This window comes from Sebastes fasciatus, chromosome 24, assembly GCF_043250625.1.
Source record: "Sebastes fasciatus isolate fSebFas1 chromosome 24, fSebFas1.pri, whole genome shotgun sequence".
Lineage (NCBI taxonomy): Eukaryota > Metazoa > Chordata > Actinopteri > Perciformes > Sebastidae > Sebastes > Sebastes fasciatus.
The window spans coordinates 1,571,853-1,593,014 of NC_133818.1; the positions used below are offsets into that span (position 1 = coordinate 1,571,853).

At 40.4% G+C, this 21,162-nt stretch overlaps 2 protein-coding genes and 1 long non-coding RNA gene across 4 annotated transcripts in view; 2 read left to right on the plus strand and 1 right to left on the minus strand.

Annotated features, from left to right (window-relative positions):
- The window catches only part of LOC141762767 (kalirin-like), a 45,812-nt gene extending 38,990 nt beyond the window's left edge, over positions 1-6,822 (plus strand). For both annotated transcript variants that reach the window (XM_074626821.1, XM_074626820.1), the window contains 12 exons: positions 323-393; positions 486-552; positions 635-738; positions 874-943; positions 1,975-2,061; positions 4,004-4,096; positions 4,187-4,237; positions 4,357-4,434; positions 5,619-5,804; positions 6,147-6,318; positions 6,401-6,546; positions 6,631-6,822. In XM_074626821.1, coding sequence (XP_074482922.1) covers positions 323-393; positions 486-552; positions 635-738; positions 874-943; positions 1,975-2,061; positions 4,004-4,096; positions 4,187-4,237; positions 4,357-4,434; positions 5,619-5,804; positions 6,147-6,318; positions 6,401-6,546; positions 6,631-6,816 — 1,311 coding nt within the window. In that variant the 3' untranslated portion in view covers positions 6,817-6,822. The remainder of the gene's footprint in view (positions 1-322; positions 394-485; positions 553-634; positions 739-873; positions 944-1,974; positions 2,062-4,003; positions 4,097-4,186; positions 4,238-4,356; positions 4,435-5,618; positions 5,805-6,146; positions 6,319-6,400; positions 6,547-6,630) is intronic.
- Positions 6,748-7,697, minus strand: LOC141762771 (uncharacterized). Its single transcript, XR_012592895.1, has 2 exons — positions 7,453-7,697; positions 6,748-7,122 (listed from the first exon to the last, which is right to left on the minus strand). It is a non-coding gene; the product is annotated as an uncharacterized LOC141762771 (long non-coding RNA).
- Positions 7,698-13,001: 5,304 nt separating this feature from the next.
- Positions 13,002-19,255, plus strand: bco1l (beta-carotene oxygenase 1, like). The gene is made up of 11 exons (XM_074626823.1): positions 13,002-13,208; positions 13,667-13,795; positions 13,895-14,024; positions 16,985-17,132; positions 17,204-17,351; positions 17,461-17,681; positions 18,006-18,272; positions 18,350-18,455; positions 18,531-18,625; positions 18,802-18,913; positions 19,001-19,255. The coding sequence occupies exons 1-11, from the start codon at positions 13,145-13,147 to the stop codon at positions 19,153-19,155; spliced, it is 1,575 nt and encodes a 524-aa protein (XP_074482924.1). The 5' UTR covers positions 13,002-13,144; the 3' UTR covers positions 19,156-19,255.
- Positions 19,256-21,162: the final 1,907 nt, after the last annotated feature.

Consider the following 21,162-nt stretch of genomic DNA (forward strand, 5'->3'; position numbering starts at 1 on the left):
TATTAATCATTATTTATCTATTATTAAGTTATTATTAATTATTTTAATGAATTAATTATTAATTATTTTAAATAACCTATTATTCATTATTTATCTATATCATTATATTATCAATTAATCTATTATTAATTATGTATTTATTATATTCATTAATCTATTATTAATGATGTATATATTATTAATTATTACTATTAAATGATTTATATATATCTATATATATTAAAACATTTTAAGTGATGAAATGTTTTGTTTGAACAACAGTTAAAATATATATAACAGAAATATTCAGCTGTAATAGTTGTGTTTCTGATTGTGTCTTCAGGCTCTGGACTCAGATCAGGGCTCCAACGAGTCGGACACCGAGCAGAGAAATAAAGCTCTGAGAGGACGCATGTAAGACCAATAATAATAAATAATAATAAATAATAATAATATGATTATCTGTGAGAGAATAAAACAGATTCAACGTGTTTTAACGTCTGCAGGTTTGTGGTGAACGAGATGATCCAGTCGGAGAAGGACTACGTGAAGGATCTGGCTGTGATTGTGGAGGTGAGACAAATAAAATGAGTTTTATTTCTTTATTAAACATATAATATATAATATTAATATTAATATATATTGTGTGCCTCAGGGCTTCATGTCCAGGCTGGAAGTCAGAGGGATCCCAGAGGACATGAGAGGAAAAGACAAGATCGTCTTCGGCAACATCCAGCAGATCTACGACTGGCACCGCGAGTCCGTCACACACATTATTAATAATAATAATAATAATATTAATAATAATAATAATAATAATATTATTATTAATAATATTAATAATAAGAATAATGATAATAATAAAAACTCTCTGACTGACTGTTTGTGTTTCAGTTTCTTCCTGGTGGAGTTGGACCGATGTGTTCAGAATCACGACCTGCTGGCCGACCTCTTCATCAGACACGTGAGTTTCATTAAAAAACATCTTCATCGTCTAACAGTTATTAATATTAATACGTTTATAGTTTGACTTCTCTTCTTATTTCTGTTTCATAAACCTCTAAATATTTATTTATTTATCTGGATTTATTTCTGTCTTTGTGCTGCTGCGACAGCTGCAGGATTCATTTATCTTATCTTAAACTCAGGTTGCTATTTTAACCTCATTTTAAGGGCCGTCAAAGTTAACGTGATAATTAACGCAAATATGTTTTAACGTCACTAATTTCTTTAATGCAACTTGTGATTTTTAGGTTGTAGCAGGTTCAGTTTTAAAGCTAGAGTGAAGATATAAAACTGTCCAAAAAGTCTGAAAAAAGTCTGGGAAAAGAAATTCTGAAAAATGTACAAAGATGTCGAAAAAAAAGTTTGAAAAATGTATAAAAAAAAGTCCAAAAATGTAAAACAAAATCAGAAAAAAAGTTTGAAAAATGTAAAAAAAGAAATCTGAAAAACGTCTGAAAAATACTAGCTTGTAGTGAAGGAGGTTAAATAACGCTCAAAATTTACGCTAAAGTTTGGCGAGGAAAAACTGTCATGTCCATTTTCAAAGGGGTTCCTACATCTACATAAAGCAGCATAATTGTCCACTCCCATGTTGATAAGAATATTAAATACTTGACAAATCTCCCTTTAAGGTACATTTAGAACAGATAAAAAATGTGATTAAAAAATGTGTGATTAAATATTTTAATTGATTGGCAGCCCTAGTTATTTTATTATACTCATATTTCTCTATTTGCTGATGATTCTACGCTTTATATTGCTGATATTTAATACCAATCTTTTATCTCATTCATGCCTTATTTATTCCTTGTATGTATGTGTGTACTGTTTTTTTTTTAGAAGAGAGTAAATAAGTGTTTTATCATAGTTTATAAAAGTTATTTAATGAAAGAGAACCTGGGGTTTACCGCTGCAGAACATTATTAATATCTGTGTTAATAATAATGTTAATATTTTCTATGTGTGTGTGTGTGTGTGTGTTGGCTGCAGGAGCGCCGCCTCCACATGTACGTGGTTTACTGTCAGAACAAGCCGAGGTCAGAGTTCATCGTCATCGAGTACGAGACCTTCTTCGAGGTAACGCATCACTTCTGTTTCATTATTATTTATAGTCTCAGTCTGGTGATGAGAAGAAGAAAATCTAGAACACCAGACTTCTACTTCAAGTTTAAAGGTCACCTATTATGCAAAATGCACTTTTCCATTCTTTTAAGCATCAGTATCTGTCCCCAGTGTGTCTACAAGTCACCATAGTATCATAACAGACCATTATCTCTCTTTTTCTCCTGCTCCGTTTGTCCGGAAATGGGTGTTGAAATACGCTGCGCAGCTTTTCCTTCTCTTCTGACGTCATTAGAGAATTGCAAGCCATATAAGGGTTTCCTGGTGGAACCAGAGAGAACGTCCAGCTAGCCGACCCCGCCCCACAGCGTCACTCTCTCTCCTCCTCAACTGAACTATAACTATTTACAGCATTTGTAATCATCCCACCTGTTAGTTAGTTATGATGACATGGTACAGGAGAAAGTCTTTCAGCTCCGGTAAATTATGATAAACTATGATAAGCTAAGCTCCGGTGGTCTGTAGTCATGGTAACACAGAGACAGCTCCTACAGTAATTAATATACCATTACTCTGATCTTCCATACATTTATCAGGTGTCTTTCACCAGAAATAATGAACTGACTACTGTTTCACATCTTCTATTTTCCACCCTGATGGTCGCTGTGTTTACACACCGTCTCATAGTGGTAGCATGCTGCTAACGGGTTAGCTCTGTATCTCCCATCTGCTCTCAGCTGTCTGCTCTCAGCTATCTGCTCTCAGCTATCTGCTCTCAGCTGTCTGCTCTCAGCTGTCTGCTCTCAGCTGTCTGCTCTCAGCTGTCTGCTCTCAGCTGTCTGCTCACAGCTGTCTGCTCTCAGCTGTCTGCTCACAGCTGTCTGCTCTCAGCTGTCTGCTCTCAGCTGTCTGCTCTCAGCTATCTGCTCTCAGCTGTCTGCTCTCCTCTGGGATGATTCTGTCGGTCATTTCTCACAGATGGATCTGTAAAGACAGACGTAAAACAGAGTGTATGTTTACGGTTTACAGAGTTGATGCATGAGGTAAACACTGAGTTAACTAACAGAGCTATAAATAGCATTATTTACCTGAGAGAACCCGTCAGGAGAACCTGGAATCTGGACCGCAGATGTTCATCATATGTCGCCGATTTCTGATCAGATTCCTCCGGTAACGTGCGCTGGGTGAAGTTTCTGGTTTTAAACTTTAAAGTAGTTTATAAACTCTTCCTGCTGCTTCTCCCTCTCCGTGAGAGCTGAGCTGCTCCGGGGGAGAGTGCTGTTGTTGTTGAGGACGTTTGATTGACAGAAACGCTGACCAATCAGAGCAGAGTGGGAGGAGACAGGCTGTGAATCAGGATCTCTCAGACAGGCTGAATGCAGGCTGAGTGAGAGACACTATGAGGAGAATAAAGGGTTTTTTGAACATTGCAGCATGTAAACATGTTCTAGTGCAACATTAAAATACATCTATGAACCTGGGAATGAGCATAATATGAGACCTTTCATTATCGAGTATTTTTCTGTTAAATGTTAGAAATAGTGAAAGGTTACGTCTTCAAATGTCTGGTTTCAAAACCTAAATATATGCCGTTTACAGTGATGGAAAACAAAATGTAAATCTTCTGCAACCAGAGAATTTGAGGATTGTTTTCTGGAAAAATTATAATTTTTTTATCAAAATAGTTGCTGATTAAATTTCTGTTGATCGACTAATCGATTAATAAAGTTTCAACTGAAGTTACAGCTGTCAAAAACAGAAAGTAAGTAGATAAAGTCCTAAACGGAGGACGTACCTGCAGGTTTCAGTGGAGTCTGGTGTGGAGGAGCAGCAGGAGTTCAGCAGGAGAGCCGACGGGTTCTCAGATGAAATAATCGTTCTGCAAACACAAACAGACGACTGAATAGAAGACACTGAACCTGTCTGTCTGTCTGTCCACCTGTCTGTGTGTCTGCAGGAGATCCAGCATGAGATCAGCTGCAGGATGTCCATCAGTGATTATCTGATCAAACCCATCCAGAGAATCACCAAATACCAGCTGCTGCTGAAGGTCTGGGACCGTCTCCTCACATGATTACATACTGTATATAGATATATATATAGAATACATTTAAATCACTTTCATCTGTCCGTCTCTCAGGACTTTCTCAAGTACACGTCTAAAGCAGGGCTGGACTGTGAGGAGATCGAGGTGAGAACATTTATAAATCCCTGATAACACAGCAGGACGTTGGTGTGGCTTCAGTAATATTTAACAACTGTGTGTGTGTGTGTGTGTGTGTGTGTGTGTGTGTGTGTGTGTGTGAGCAGAAAGCGGTGGAGCTGATGTCGCTGGTGCCGAAGCGCTGCAACGACATGATGAACCTGGGACGCCTGCAGGGATACGAGGTACACCTGTCTACCTGTCTGTCTAGCTGTCTGTCTAGCTGTCCGTCTACCTGTCCGTCTACCTGTCCGTCTACCTGCCTACCTGTCTGTCTACCTGTCTGTCTACCTGTCCGTCTACCTGTCCTTCTCCCTGTCCGTCTCCCTGTCCGTCTCCCTGTCCGTCTACCTTTCTGTCTACCTGTCTGTCTGTTTGTCTACCTGTCTGTTTGTTTACCTGTCTGTCTGCCTGTCTGTCTACCTATCCGTCTGCCTGTCTGTCTACCTATCCGTCTACCTGTCCGTCTACCTGTCTGTCTACCTGTCTCTCTACCTGCCCGTCTACCTGTCTGTCTACCTGTCCGTCTACCTATCCGTCTACCTGTCTGTCTACCTGTCCGTCTACCTGTCTGTCTACCTGTCTGTGTACCTGTCTACCTGCCTGTCTGTCTACCTGTCTGTTCTTTACAGAGTTGTCTGTACAACATACCCACTACCTTTCTGACATTTAATTGGCAACCAGAGAGCTCCAGACTGAAGGTCTTTAAAGGTCAGGGACGACGAATAAACCACACCGAAATGCTAAATACTCGCCTGCGTATAATATATGCCTTGGGTAGGGATGTCAATAATTAACCGTTAACCGACATTAAGTCGTAATGTTACGACTTTTTTTCTCGTAAAGTTATGACTTTATTTTCGTAATATTCCGACTTTGTTTCTCGTAAAGTTATGACTTTATTCTCGTAATGTTACGACTTTCTTTCTCGTAATATTCTGACTTTATTTTGTAAGTCTCAGATGTTTTTGTAGTGTCTCGCACTACACGTCTTACACACTGCAGCTGGAGCACCGCTGCATGAGACGCACTAATCTTGTCGGTTAACGGTTAATAATCGGTTAACGACGGTCGGTTATCGGTTAAGAAAATGTTTCAAAATTAGCATCCCTAGTCTTGGGCTTTTATTTTGAAAGGTAATTAGGGGAGTAATAAAGTTTGCCGTTCTGGTTTCGGACAACGGAGCCTCCGTGTTGTCGTTTCATAAACAGAGACGCAACTCGACCCGTTCCGCACAACGTGATTGGTTGACGCCTTTATTCACGATGTGAAAGCTCAGAAAATGAAAACATAGAAGGCCAAGAATAGAGCCCTGAGGAACCCCACCAGTAACCTGACTTCCTGTCCTCACCTGACTTCCTGTCCTCAGGGGAAGTTGACGTCTCAGGGGAAGCTGCTGCAGCAGGAGACCTTCTGTGTTTGGGAGCAGGACGGAGGAGTTTTATCTCGCAGTAAAGACCGAAGAGTTTTCCTGTTCGAGCAGATCATCATCTTCAGCGAACTGCTGCGTAAAGGATCCAACAACCCGGGATACCAGTTCAAGAACAGCATCAAGGTTAGACTGCTTTATACTGGTTTATACTGGTTTATACTGGGTCAACACATAGACTGGTTTATACTGGTTTATACTGGGACAACACAGACTGGTTTATACTGGTTTATACTGGTTTATACTGGTTTATACTGGGTCAACACACAGACTGGTTTATACTGGGTCAACACACAGACTGGTTTATACTGGGTCAACACAGACTGGTTTATACTGGGTCAACACACAGACTGGTTTATACTGGGTCAACACAGACTGGTTTATACTGGGTCAACACAGACTGGTTTATACTGGGTCAACACAGACTGGTCTATACTGGGAGTAATGGTTATATTTGCGTGTGATCAGGTGAGTTACCTGGCGATGCAGGACAGCGTGGACGGTGACCCCTGTAAGTTCGTGTTGTGGTCTCGTGGCTCGGCGGAGCGCTTCACGCTGCAGGCGTCCTCCGCCAGCATCAAGATGACCTGGGTGGAGACCATCGCCACGCTGCTGGACGCACAGAACAACTTCCTGTCAGGTGACTACATCCTCAGATCTCTCCATGAGTCTGGATCAGATCTGGTTCAGTTGATCTGATCTGATCCGGTTTGTGTCCACAGCTCTTCAGTCCCCCATTGAGTACCAGAGGAAGGAGGGCGGGATCTCCGTGACCCGCCCTTTGTCGTCAGGACGACCGCCGTCGGCCCCGCCCACGCCCAACGGCCACGCCCCTCAGCCTCCTCCTGACAGCGAGCAGGACGACCAGGTTCGGACTCCCCCGTTTACGTTCTCATATTTGATTTTTAAAGTTCAGATTAGAGCTAGATGTGACCTTTGACCCTCCCCCCAGGAGCTGGTTCTGGTGCTGCAGGACTTCGTGGCGGTCCGGGAGGACGAGATCTCCGTGTTCCGGGGGGAGAAGGTTCAGATTCTGGCGTCCAACCAGCAGGGTCAGAGTCTGGTGTACCGACCGGCCAACAGCGACTCGCCGGCCGCCGAGGGCTGGGTGCCGCGCAGCGTCCTCAACGCACACTGACACGTACAAATACACAATAATACTATGACTGACAGCAGAGTACATACATCAAATACTGCAAGCTAACAGGGCCAAAGGCATGCTGGGAAATTCTGTTATGACGGTGAGAGGTGGAGCCTTAAGATGGCGATGTGAGCTCTTCCAATACATCCCATAATATCTGAACAACTATCGGACATGGTGACGACCTCATCTTCCCTGTAGCGCCGCCATCAGGACGTTTGACCACGACGGTCTGAAAAAACGCTGGATTACCGTGAAAGTTTCCAAATAGTTAACAATTCTTGCCATTAACGATTAATTTACCTGCAATTTTCTCACCATTGTCAATTAATTTATCCTTTATTTTCTTGGCATTGTCGATTAATTTACCAGCTATTTTCTTGGCATTGTCGATTAATTTACCAGCTATTTTCTTGGCATTGTCGATTAATTTACCTGCTATGTTCTTGGCATTGTCAATTAATTTGCCAGTTATTTTCTTGGCATTGTCGATTAATTTACCAGTTATTTTCTTGACATTGTCGATTAATTAACCAGTTATTTTCTTGGCATTGTCGATTAATTTACCTGTTATTTTCTTGGCATTGTCGATTAATTAACCAGTTATGTTCTTGGCATTGTCGATTAATCTACCTGTTATTTTCTTGGCATTGTCGATTAATTGACCCTTTGTTTTCTCACCATTACTGATTAATTTACCAGTCATTTTTCGCCATTGTCGATTAATTAACCAGTTATTTTCTTGGCATTGTGAATTAATTTACCTATTATTTTCTTGGCATTGTCGATTAATTTACCACTTATTTTCTTGGCATCGTTAAATTTGTTCGAGGTAAAACTATCCAGCGTTTTATAGAAACAAATCCAACAAAATAAAAGCACTTACTGTAGCAGAGCGGGGTCCCGACCCCTCAGGTTAACGCAGACATCTCCATCCTTCAGGCTCCACGTTGATAACAGTGAGATGATGAATGTTTCCTGACTCGTTAGGCTCTGATTACCTGCCAGTATTACTTACAAACACTCCCAACATCAGCAGCAGCAGGTACTGTTAGACTCCTCCCTCCCTCCCTCCTGGTGCTCCAACACTCAACCAAAAAAACACACCTCCGCCCTCGCCGAGTCCAATCAGGCGGCGCCGTCAGGTTCCAGTTTACTGCAAAACCAATGACGTCACAAAACTGTTTCCTGTGTGACGTCAGTGGGGAGGGAGACCACATGACATCATCACCACCAACAACAACAACAACAGACCGGGACTCCAGGAAGAGACTATTATATATATAAAGAAAAAAAATTACAAAATAAAAGCCTGGAAGAGAAGAAGAAGACCCGTCGGCCAATCAGAACTGAGCGTGTCATCCTGTTAATAACACCCCACTGCTATGATGATGATGATGAAGAGGATGAAGAATTTTTCACCTCAATTAGAAGTTTGTCATATTAACGTGTGTGAGAGAGTGTGTGTGTGTGTGTGTGTGTGTGTGTGTGTGTGTGTGCGTGACGACGTCCTGTGTGTGTGTGTGTGAGCGTGTGTTTTCCACGGACAGTTAGGTGGTGTCCCGGTGTAGCGTTGCCATGGAGACTCGTTGTGTTTGCGGTGACACCAGTTTTTTTGTCTTTTTAGCGAACCAGAGCTGCTGCCGCCGACGCCGCCCTCCCTCCTTCCTCTTCCTCTTCCTCCTCTTCCTCGCCTCCCCCCCTTCCTCGCCAACCCCCCCCTCCCGTGCATGCAGCTCTGGTTAGTTTGGATATTATGCATTTCCTGTTCCTGTATATAGACCAGACCTCCAACTGCTACTCACTGAAAACTGTCTGTCTCAACTCAACCTACTGTGACCGTCTGTCTCTACTAAACACCTGTCTCTCTCTCTACCTCTCTCTCTACCTGTCCCTCTCTCTCTCTACCTCTCTCTCTCTCTCTGTTTCTCTGGTGCCATTCTCAGACAACACCCCGGTCCTTAAGGAGCTACGAAGCCCGTCAAGTGCACTACGGAGGGGTTAAGGAGGGAAGTAGTGCACTAGGAAGGGTGTAGGGAGCAAACTATGAAGGGTTTGAACGCTGCCTTCAAATGCGGCTCGTATTTCTGAAAACCAAGTCGACGATAAGCTTGGTTCCGGTTGTATTAAGGGCAACACACACTGGAACTGTAGAATCTATGGCCCCGACCACGACTCTTGAGATATCAGTAAGTTAGAATCTACGGCCCCGACCACGACTCTGAAACATCAGTAAGTTAGAATATATGGCCCCGACCACGACTCTGAAACATCAGTAAGTTAGAGTCATGGTCGGGGCCATAGATTCAAAATATTTCTTGCAAAACACGTAAAACTATAAAAGAAAAGGGACAAAAACGTGAACGGACGCAAGATTCAAACACAACACCGGATGTTAAGTGACGTGTCCAGTGTGTGTTGCACTTAATTGTACTTTAATGCTGCATTCAGGTCACGTGGGAATTCCCAGCGTGTAAATAGTGTTCACGTCAACATCCAAGTCGTAATTCTAAAACTTGGCACTAAATAATACAGAAGTGTCTGAAAAAGGAAAACAAACATGGACTCCTCAAGTCTGTTGTTCAAGGTATTTAAATATGACGTGAACGCTCTGCAAGTCCTCTTTCCCACGGAACATGAACGCAGCATTAATCAATTAAAGGACGATACTTTTGTTCCCTTTTCAGGAATGTCGATGTTGTGATCGGGAATGAAAAAGAAAAGAGTAGAAAACAAAGAAAAGTAACGTCTATGGGGTCCAATATCTTTAAAACAAGTCTGCAAACGTCACAACTTGTGAACTCGGAGTGCACAAGAAAGGTTTATGGTGGATTGTAGTGCACTACGAAGGGTGCAAGGTGGTGAAAGTGCACTTTGAAGTGAGGAAAGAAGTGCATTATGAAGAGTTTAAGGTGGAATGTAGTGCACTATGAAGGGTTTCAGATGGGAGGTAGTGCACTATGAAGGGTTAGGATGGGAGGTAGTGCGCTATGGAGGGTTTAGTATAGGAGGTAGTGCACTACGAAGGGTTTAGGATGGAATGTAGTGCACTATGGAGGGTTTAGTATGGAAGGTAGTGCACTACGAAGGGTTTAGGTTGGAAGGTAGTGCACTATGAAGGGTTTAATATAGAAGGTTGTGCACTACGGAGGGTTTAGGATGGAAGGTAGTGCACTATGAAGGGTTTAGGATGGAAAGTAGTGCACTATGAAGGGTTTAGAAGATTTTAGGGTAAATACTATTAAACATAGTGCAGGATGTAGAAGGAAGCTAGTGCACGAAGCTCGGTTTAAGGATGCAAATAGCACACTATGGAGGGCCTAACGCGGGGAGGTAGTGCACTACGGAGGATGTAGCATAGAAAGAAGTGCACTAGGAAAGGCTTAAGGTGGTAAGTAGTGTACTACGGCGGGTTTAGGGTGTGAAAATAGTGCACTACGGAGGGCGTAGGGTGCTGTTTGAGACCTAGCCTTGTTGCCGATCGGCAAACTCAACTAACCAATCAAACAGTGTTATTTGTACAGAACTAACAGCTGCTAACTGACTGCTAACAGCTCTCTGTCGTTGTTTGTAATAAACTTCATTTTTCATCCAAAACTATCTGTTTATTCTTCTCATATATTATTATTGATTATAGGCTGTAAATACTGTGGTAAATTGTAAAACATGTGATCATTGTGATGAAGGAAACACAGTTTATAGTCTAAGTATATAGTATATAAGTCTAATGCAGTGAGGGCCAAAGAGACAATGTACTACGGAGTATTAGGGCCACATTGAGGGAAAAACAACAAAAAGTCGTAATATGAGAATAAAGTCAAGTTTACGAGAAAAGAAGTTGTAATATTACGAGAATAAAGTCATAACTTTAGGAGAAAAAAAGTCGTAACTTTACGAGAAAAAAGTCGTAACTTTACGAGAATAAAAGTCGTAATATTACGAGAATAAAGTCAACTTTACAAGAAAAAAGTCGTAATATTACGAGAAAAAAGTTAGAAGTCTACGAGAAAAAAGTCGTAATATTACGAGAAAAAAGTCGTAACTTTACAAGAAAAAAGTCGTAATATTACGAGAAAAAAGTCGTAATATTACGAGAAAAAAGTTAGAAGTTTACGAGAAAAAAGTCGTAATATTACGAGAATAAAGTCGTAACTTTACGAGAAAAAAAAAATAACACGTAAAATTACTACTCTATAATATTACGACTTTACTCTCTAAATCTCAGATGTATTTTTTTCCTCAATGTGGCCCTAATACTCCGTCGTACCGTCGTACCATAGACCTACAACAATGATCAATAAAATGTGCTGGTCTATACTTTAAACTCGTTCCTGTGATCAGTATGTGGTTATTATCGTGTGTCGTTATATGATATAATATCGCTGACGTGAAGCTTGAAAACAGGACGTGAACTCTGATCTCTGGAGTCAGAGTCTATTATCTCCTGTGATCACCACATTGATTATCTCTCATATGTATATCTATATATATCTATGAGAGATAAGAAGACTTCCAGCACTGAAACAAACAACAGTCAGTAAACGTGACGTTCCTCAAGATTGTTAGTGGAACGCCGTGAACCTAACACTGATCCAGATAAGAGCCGCCGTAAAGCCGTAAACTAATTTAACCAATTACAGGCGGAGATAAAGCCGACGGGTCTGAAGGTCAAACTTTACCTACGTTACTTTTCACACCGTGTTGCAGCCGTTCAGACAGAAAAACACAATCATTAGTCGTTGTGTTTATCCAAATTTTAACCCCGAAAACTATTTAAAAAGTAGGTGATTTAGTGCAGCGTTGTTTTTCTTACTTGATAAAATATAGAAATGAAAAAACATTTGTTATGAATTGCTGTTTTTCATCGTCATACATGTTAATAAACTGAATATTTTGGGGGTTTCGGACAAAAAAAAGACAAAAACATCAACTTTTTTCTGACATTTCATTGACAAAAGTATTAATTGAGGAAATAAACAATGAAAGAAATAATAGTTAGTTGCAGCTGTAGTGAGAATATTTTATATACAGTAATTTAAATTTGCAAAATAATAATTCTACATGTAAATAAATAGGTTGTAGTCATAATATTAAACTAAATATTAGTTAGATGTTTTGGAACATCAATAGAAAACTTGAAAAATGTTTAAAAAAAACACACATATATAGATATATATAAATAAATAATATATATAAATAAAAATAAATAAAATATATAAATAAACAAAAATAAATAATATATATAAATAAAAAAATAATATATATATATATATAAATAAAAATAAATAAAATATATATATAAATAAATAATATATATATAAATAAAAATAAATAATATATAAATAAAATATATATTTATAAATAAAAATAAAATATATGTATAAATAAAAAATATATAAATACAAATTATATATATATATATAAATAAAAATGAAATAAATTATATATATAAATAAAAATAAATAATATACATATATATATATACACATATAATCCTATGCATATGTATATATGTACGTCTATGTATATATATATATAATTATTTTTTTTTAACATTCATGAAGTTTGCAATTGATGATCCAGAACTACAAACTAATATTTAGTTTAATATTATGACTACATTTTTAGTTTCAAACCTGTTTATGTAAATGTAAAATCTTCATATATAAGATGTACGAGATGTCCGTGAACACAACAGCTTTAATGAGTTTATCACAGTTTGGATATAGACGGGAGATAACGGGATTGGATGTCATAACACGCCGCTCGTTATCGTCTGTTCACAGATAATCAGACGTCTTTATGACAAGTTCAAGGATTCATGTCAGCATGTTCCCCTTCAAATTAAAAGCACAAACTGGTAATAAATCCATGTAGTAACGCGTCTATAAACTGAAAGTAAACACGGTGATTTGTTACGAGAACGCTGTCGTGAAAAGTGACTTTTCTTTTTTTTTATTTAATAAAAATGAAACGAGAGCGATATGTTCACATTATATAATACTTTTATTTTGATGGGTTAGGTGAATTTTGTCACATGATACTGTATATTTTTTATATATAGTCTTATATATAAAGTTGACCCACATTAAGCTCAGCTGAAACAGCTTTCACTGTGATCAGAGATAGCCCCGACCACGGGCTTTTATTGTGAAATGCAGAGTGAAGTCCACAGCTGAGTTACAAAATCCACAAAGTTCACCTTTTCTGAGAGCTGGAAGTCGTCACGTAGACCGACCGCCGGAGGCTACTTAAGATCAGCTGCTGGCCGTCCGTGTGTTCACTCGCTGAAGAGGTGCATGCTGGGAAATATATACGACGAAACATGCAGGCGATATTTGCAAAAAACGGTCTGGAGACTCCGGAGCCGGTGAAGGCTTCAGTGAAAGGTGAGTTTAGAAGAGTCTCACTTTCCCATAGGAGTGTATATAAATATATTATCTTTATTTACATTACACAATTTTATTTTTTAATTATTTGAAGCTGCAGTTTTTATTTATTTTGCCTCAAAAACTAAATTTAAATCTGTTTTTTGAAGCAGTTTTGTTTCTTATTCAAATGATGTGAATTTGAAATATTAAGACAAACAGAACAGTCATTTTTCATGTGTTTGAAATTAAAATCTGTGGTTTATATGTGTATTAAATAAATATTTTAAATGTAAATAAAAAAGGACAAAGACAGATATTATATTGTATTTATAATTTTAAAATAAATTGTTATTTTAATTAATGTTCAACGTTTAGTGTTGTGTAATTTATATTTGCTTAACAACGGGGAATACTGAGTGTTCTTTTATTTATTGATAAAGCAGATTAAATACCTGAATGTGACCTTTGACCTGCAGGGAACATCCCGTCCTGGCTGCAGGGAACGCTGTTGAGGAACGGACCGGGGCTGTTCTCCGTGGGCGGCTCCGAGTACAACCACTGGTTCGACGGCATGTCGCTCCTCCACAGCTTCACCTTCAGCGGCGGTGAGAAGAGAAAGCTTTACATCAGACATGAGGTCACGGTAGACGAGTTAAAGACACGCCTGTTAGACTGGTAGAGTTTACCTGCTGCTGCTGTTTCAGGTGAGGTGACGTACCGGAGTAAGTTCCTGAAGAGTGAGACGTACAAAAGGAACATCAAGGCCGACAGGATCGTCGTCTCCGAGTTTGGAACCATGATCTACCCGGATCCCTGCAAAAACATCTTCTCCAGGTACCAACCGGGACCCGTAGAGGTCTGTTCTAGTGCATCCAGGACCCGTAGAGATCTGTTCTAGTGCATCCAGGACACGTAGAGGTCTGTTCTAGTGCATCCAGGACCCGTAGAGATCTGTTCTAGTCCATCCAAGACACGTAGAGATCTGTTTTAGTCCATCCAGGACACGTAGAGGTCTGTTTTAGTCCATCCAGGACCTGTAGAGGTCTGTTTTAGTCCATCCAGGACACGTAGAGGTCTGTTCTAGTCCATCCAGGACACGTAGAGGTCTGTTTTAGTCCATCCAGGACACGTAGAGGTCTGTTTTAGTCCATCCAGGACACGTAGAGGTCTGTTTTAGTCCATCCAGGACACGTAGAGGTCTGTTTTAGTCCATCCAGGACACGTAGAGGTCTGTTTTAGTCCATCCAGGACACGTAGAGGTCTGTTCTAGTCCATCCAGGACCTGTAGAGGTCTGTTCTAGTCCATCCAGGACACGTAGAGGTCTGTTTTAGTCCATCCAGGACACGTAGAGGTCTGTTCTAGTCCATCCAGGACACGTAGAGGTCTGTTTTAGTCCATCCAGGACACGTAGAGGTCTGTTTTAGTCCATCCAGGACACGTAGAGGTCTGTTTTAGTCCATCCAGGACACGTAGAGGTCTGTTTTAGTCCATCCAGGACACGTAGAGGTCTGTTTTAGTCCATCCAGGACACGTAGAGGTCTGTTCTAGTCCATCCAGGACCTGTAGAGGTCTGTTCTAGTCCATCCAGGACACGTAGAGGTCTGTTCTAGTCCATCCAGGACATGTAGAGGTCTGTTTTCGTCCATCCAGGACACGTAGAGGTCTGTTCTAGTCCATCCAGGACACGTAGAGGTCTGTTTTAGTCCATCCAGGACACGTAGAGGTCTGTTCTAGTCCATCCAGGACCTGTAGAGGTCTGTTCTAGTCCATCCAGGACATGTAGAGGTCTGTTTTCGTCCATCCAGGACACGTAGAGGTCTGTTCTAGTCCATCCAGGACACGTAGAGGTCTGTTCTAGTCCATCCAGGACCTGTAGAGGTCTGTTCTAGTCCATCCAGGACACGTAGAGGTCTGTTCTAGTCCATCCAGGACCTGTAGAGGTCTGTTCTAGTCCATCCAGGACACGTAGAGGTCTGTTCTAGTCCATCCAGGACACGTAGAGGTCTGTTTTAGTCCATCCAGGACACGTAGAGGTCTGTTCTAGTCCATCCAGGACACGTAGAGGTCTGTTCTAGTCCATCCAGGACACGTAGAGGTCTGTTCTAGTCCATCCAGGACACGTAGAGGTCTGTTCTAGTCCATCCAGGACCTGTAGAGGTCTGTTCTAGTCCATCCAGGACACGTAGAGGTCTGTTTTAGTCCATCCAGGACACGTAGAGGTCTGTTCTAGTCCATCCAGGACCTGTAGAGGTCTGTTCTAGTCCATCCAGGACACGTAGAGGTCTGTTCTAGTCCATCCAGGACACGTAGAGGTCTGTTCTAGTCCATCCAGGACACGTAGAGGTCTGTTCTAGTCCATCCAGGACATGTAGAGGTCTGTTTTCGTCCATCCAGGACACGTAGAGGTCTGTTCTAGTCCATCCAGGACCTGTAGAGGTCTGTTCTAGTCCATCCAGGACACGTAGAGGTCTGTTTTAGTCCATCCAGGACACGTAGAGGTCTGTTCTAGTCCATCCAGGACCTGTAGAGGTCTGTTCTAGTCCATCCAGGACATGTAGAGGTCTGTTTTCGTCCATCCAGGACACGTAGAGGTCTGTTCTAGTCCATCCAGGACACGTAGAGGTCTGTTCTAGTCCATCCAGGACCTGTAGAGGTCTGTTCTAGTCCATCCAGGACACGTAGAGGTCTGTTCTAGTCCATCCAGGACCTGTAGAGGTCTGTTCTAGTCCATCCAGGACACGTAGAGGTCTGTTTTAGTCCATCCAGGACACGTAGAGGTCTGTTCTAGTCCATCCAGGACACGTAGAGGTCTGTTCTAGTCCATCCAGGACACGTAGAGGTCTGTTCTAGTCCATCCAGGACACGTAGAGGTCTGTTCTAGTCCATCCAGGACCTGTAGAGGTCTGTTCTAGTCCATCCAGGACACGTAGAGGTCTGTTCTAGTCCATCCAGGACACGTAGAGGTCTGTTCTAGTCCATCCAGGACACGTAGAGGTCTGTTCTAGTCCATCCAGGACCTGTAGAGGTCTGTTCTAGTCCATCCAGGACACGTAGAGGTCTGTTCTAGTCCATCCAGGACACGTAGAGGTCTGTTCTAGTCCATCCAGGACCTGTAGAGGTCTGTTCTAGTCCATCCAGGACACGTAGAGGTCTGTTTTAGTCCATCCAGGACCTGTAGAGGTCTGTTTTAGTCCATCCAGGACCTGTAGAGGTCTGTTCTAGTCCATCCAGGACACGTAGAGGTCTGTTCTAGTCCATCCAGGACCTGTAGAGGTCTGTTCTAGTCCATCCAGGACACGTAGAGGTCTGTTCTAGTCCATCCAGGACACGTAGAGGTCTGTTCTAGTCCATCCAGGACCTGTAGAGGTCTGTTCTAGTCCATCCAGGACACGTAGAGGTCTGTTCTAGTCCATCCAGGACACGTAGAGGTCTGTTCTAGTCCATCCAGGACACGTAGAGATCTGTTCTAGTCCATCCAGGACACGTAGAGGTCTGTTCTAGTCCATCCAGGACACGTAGAGGTCTGTTTTAGTCCATCCAGGACACGTAGAGGTCTGTTCTAGTCCATCCAGGACACGTAGAGGTCTGTTCTAGTCCATCCAGGACACGTAGAGGTCTGTTTTAGTCCATCCAGGACACGTAGAGGTCTGTTCTAGTCCATCCAGGACACGTAGAGGTCTGTTCTAGTCCATCCAGGACACGTAGAGGTCTGTTCTAGTCCATCCAGGACACGTAGAGGTCTGTTTTAGTCCATCCAGGACACGTAGAGATCTGTTGAGTTGTCTTTCTTCAGGGCGTTCACGCACCTCAGCAACGTCATCCCCGACTTCACCGACAACAACCTGATCAACATCATCCGGTACGGTCAGGACTACTACGCCTCCTCCGAGGTCAACTACATGAACCAGATCGATCCCGTTACCCTGGAGACCGTCGGCAGGGTACGTTAGTCTCCACTCGTCTCCTCACAGTACAAACACGTCCTCAAAGTCATCACACGTTCTCTTCATAGATCAACTACAGGAACCACATCGCCCTGAACCTGGCGACGGCTCACCCTCACTACGACGGCGAGGGCAACACCTACAACATGGGCACCGCCATCATGAGCTTCGGCCTGCCCAAATACATCATCTTCAAAGTCCCGGCCGATGCTTCGGGTAAGGACCGCTGGAGGTCTTCACCAGACTACGGCACAGGAACGTTGTGTTTTAGATTATTGAAGGTCTTTATCTAATCACAGAGTAGTAATCGTTTGATTTGTTCCAGATAAAGAGCACAAGAAGCCGGCGCTGAGGAAGGTCCAGCAGGTCTGTTCCATCCCGTTCCGGTCCACTCTGTTCCCGAGCTACTTCCACAGCTTCGGCATGACCGAGGACTACATCGTGTTCGTGGAGCAGCCGTTCAAACTGGACATCGTCCGGCTGGCCACCGCCTACTTCAGAGGGGTCAACTGGGGGAGCTGCCTCAAGTTCGACAAGGACGACACCGTGAGTCCTGCTTATAACTACAGTTCATGACATTTAAAGTCAATCAACCTGGATGTATGTTGCAAAGCTATGACTCTGTTATAGTGTCCCTAACATTACTAAATTTGGTAGCGTCCCAAACATTAAATAGTTACAACAATAAAGGGGTTTGATACGGGCCAAAACTAGACTGTTGTATCCGTCATACAAGGATTTATTTATGCAGATATCTCTGCCATCTTGGTTTTTGACCGTTGTCGTCTTGTTTTTTGGCCGTCTCCATCTTGGGATAAATCTGTAAAGTCTGGTAAAGTCTATAACTGTATCTGTCTCCGTCCTCCCCAGACCTTGTTCCACCTCATCAACAGAAAGACAGGAAATGCCGTGTCCACCCGTTTCTACGGCGACGCCATGGTGGTCTTCCACCACATCAACGCGTACGAGGCCGACGGCCACGTGGTGTTCGACCTGATCAGCTACAAGAACAGCAACCTGTACGAGATGTTCTACATCCAGAACATGAAGCAGGACACCAGCAGCTTCATCCAGTCCAACAAAAGCTTCTCGCTGCCGGTCTGCCAGCGGTTCGTCCTGCCGCTCAACGTCAACAAGGTAGAGTCAGACGACAGAACACACCCGGAACACTGTTAGGAACAGGATGTCTTTATGAGGGGTTTGTGGTTCTCCAGGACTCTCCCAGAGGATCCAACCTGGTGACTCTGACGGACACGACGGCCCAGGCGGTGATGCAGGAGGACGGCTCCGTCTACTGCCAGCCGGACATCCTGTTTGAAGGTTCATCATCTGCACACTCTGATTTACTTATAAACGTTTAATCCTCCCGAACTAACGAGTGTGATTCCTCCTCAGGTCTGGAGCTGCCGGGGATCAACTACAACTTCAACACAAAGAAGTACCGATACTTCTACGGATCCAGAATTGAGTGGTCGCCTCATCCCAACAAGGTACCGTCAACGTCCAGAACAACTGGCCACCGGTCTGGTGGTTTCTGTTTTCTCCATCTTGGTTTTGTCCGTTTTCCAAACCTATGATAAAGAATGAAGGTGGAACTTCCGTCCTTTCGGCTAAAGATGTCTGAAATCCTTTAATAAAGTTAAATTTCCTCTCTCCCGTCCGACAGATGGCCAAGTTTGACATCGTCACCAGGGAACACATTGAGTGGCAAGAGGAGAACTGCTTCCCCTCAGAGCCGGTGTTTGTTGCGTCTCCGGGCGCCGTGGAGGAAGACGATGGTGAGACTTTATCTACCGAACCACAGCAACGCTGGCGCTAACCTTCACTTCCTCCCTTTTACTCTTTATTCCGTTTCCTTCTTCCAGGCGTGATCTTATCGTCCGTCATCTCTCCGGATCCCGACATCTCTCCGTTCATGCTCGTCCTCGACGCCAAAACCTTCCAGGAGATCGCACGAGCCTCCATCCCCGCCAACGTCCACATGGACCTTCACGGATATTTCATCCCCACCGCCGTCTGACGGCCGAACACACCGACTGGATTCGTTACATTAGACACTTTGTTTAATTTATCTTTTTGTAAAAAATAAGTGCATAAATAAATGTGTGTAAATACATAAATCAGTTTGAATAGTGTTTTTCTGTGTGATCTGAGTTATTCTCTCTCCTGTGTTGATGATCTGAGATCAGGTTGTTTGTGTTTATGGTTCCTACTGAGAACCTGAGGTAGTGGAGCCCTCTGGTGGTCAACACTAATATCACAACAAACAGAAAAATCAACCAAAAATCAGTTTTTCTTCCACCTGCTTTCACTAAAAGACCAAGAAATAAAGGAACTAAAAGAGATTATCCTGGTAAAAATAAAAATAATTTAGAAAATAGATCAGAAATAAAAATCTTTGTTGCCTTTCGGGACTTCCGCATTTAATCAATGTGCAGCTTTGATTTAAATTAGACTTTTTGTGATTATTTTACTTTAGGTGAAGAAATATTTATTCTTTATTGTCCAATTTATTCTTTAAATATTTTTTTTTAACTACAATTTATAAATAAATAATATATTATAAATACATGTATATATAATAATATATTATTATATATACACATATAAAATAATATATATAAAAATAATCAATTTACTGTTTATACTTAATTTATTCTTTATACTGTAATTTAATTTAAATGTATTCTTTATACTCCAAATTATTTTGAATTTATCCTTCATACTCTAATTTATTCATTTAATTCTATATATAATCCAATTTAATCTTTATACTCTAATTTATTAATTTAAGTCATTCCTTATAAAAAATCTTTTAATTTATTCTTGCTACTGTAATTTATTCTTTAAATGTATTTTTTATACAATTCATTTTTTATTTATTGTTTATACTCATTTATTTTGTATTCTCTATTTTCTTTCTTTAAATGTATTCTCATACACTAATTTATTATTTTAATTGAATCTTTATACTGTAATTTATTATTTTAATTTATTCTTCATGCTACAATTTAATCTTTTAATTCATTATTGCTACTCTAATTTAATCTTTTAATTCATTATTGCTACTCTAATTTATTCTTTTAATTCTATATATATTCCAATTTAATTTATTATTATTTAATTATAATTTACATTATGTATTCTTTATACTCCAAATTATTTTTAATTTATTCTTCATACTGATTTATTTTTATTCTCTATTTTATTTCTTTAAATGTATTCATCATGCTCTAATTTATTCTTTTAATTTAATCTTTATCTCTCATATATTCTTTTAATTCATTCTTTAAACTCTTTATTTATTACTTTAATTATATATATATATTCCAATTTAATTTAATCTTTATACTCTAATTTATTAATTCAGTTTAATCTTTATTTAAAAAAAATCTTTTAATTTATTTTTGATACTTATTTATTCTTTTAATTCTATATATATTCCAATTTAAATTAATCTTTATATTCTAATTTATTCCTTTAAATGTATTTTTTATACTGTGATTTATATTTATTAATTTATTCTTTATACTTTAATGTATTTAGTTGTGTTAGTGAGACTCGGGTTTCCTGTCTCAGCGATATTTAAACATAAAACTAATAACATCCATATTTAATTTTCGATTTATGATGTTTGAAAACATTTAAAACTTTTTATTTTGTGGTTTGAAAATGATTATTGACGAACACTTTTTAGTTCATTTTTAAATTGACAAAGTGAAACATAAACTTCATAATTAAACTCATGAACTGGATGTCTGCTTTAAATTAAAGCAATTATGTTGATTTTTGATTTAATCATTTCAACTTTACTTTAATGTTCAGGTTTGACCTTCATAATAATAATAATAATAAAAAGTTATAATGATAATAACAATAATAATGATAATATAATACTAATAATAGAAATAATAGTAATAATAATAAAAATAGTAATACAAATAAAATATTATAATAGCAATAATAAAAATATAATACAATAGTAATAACAATAAAATAATATAGTAAAAATAATAAAAAATAATGA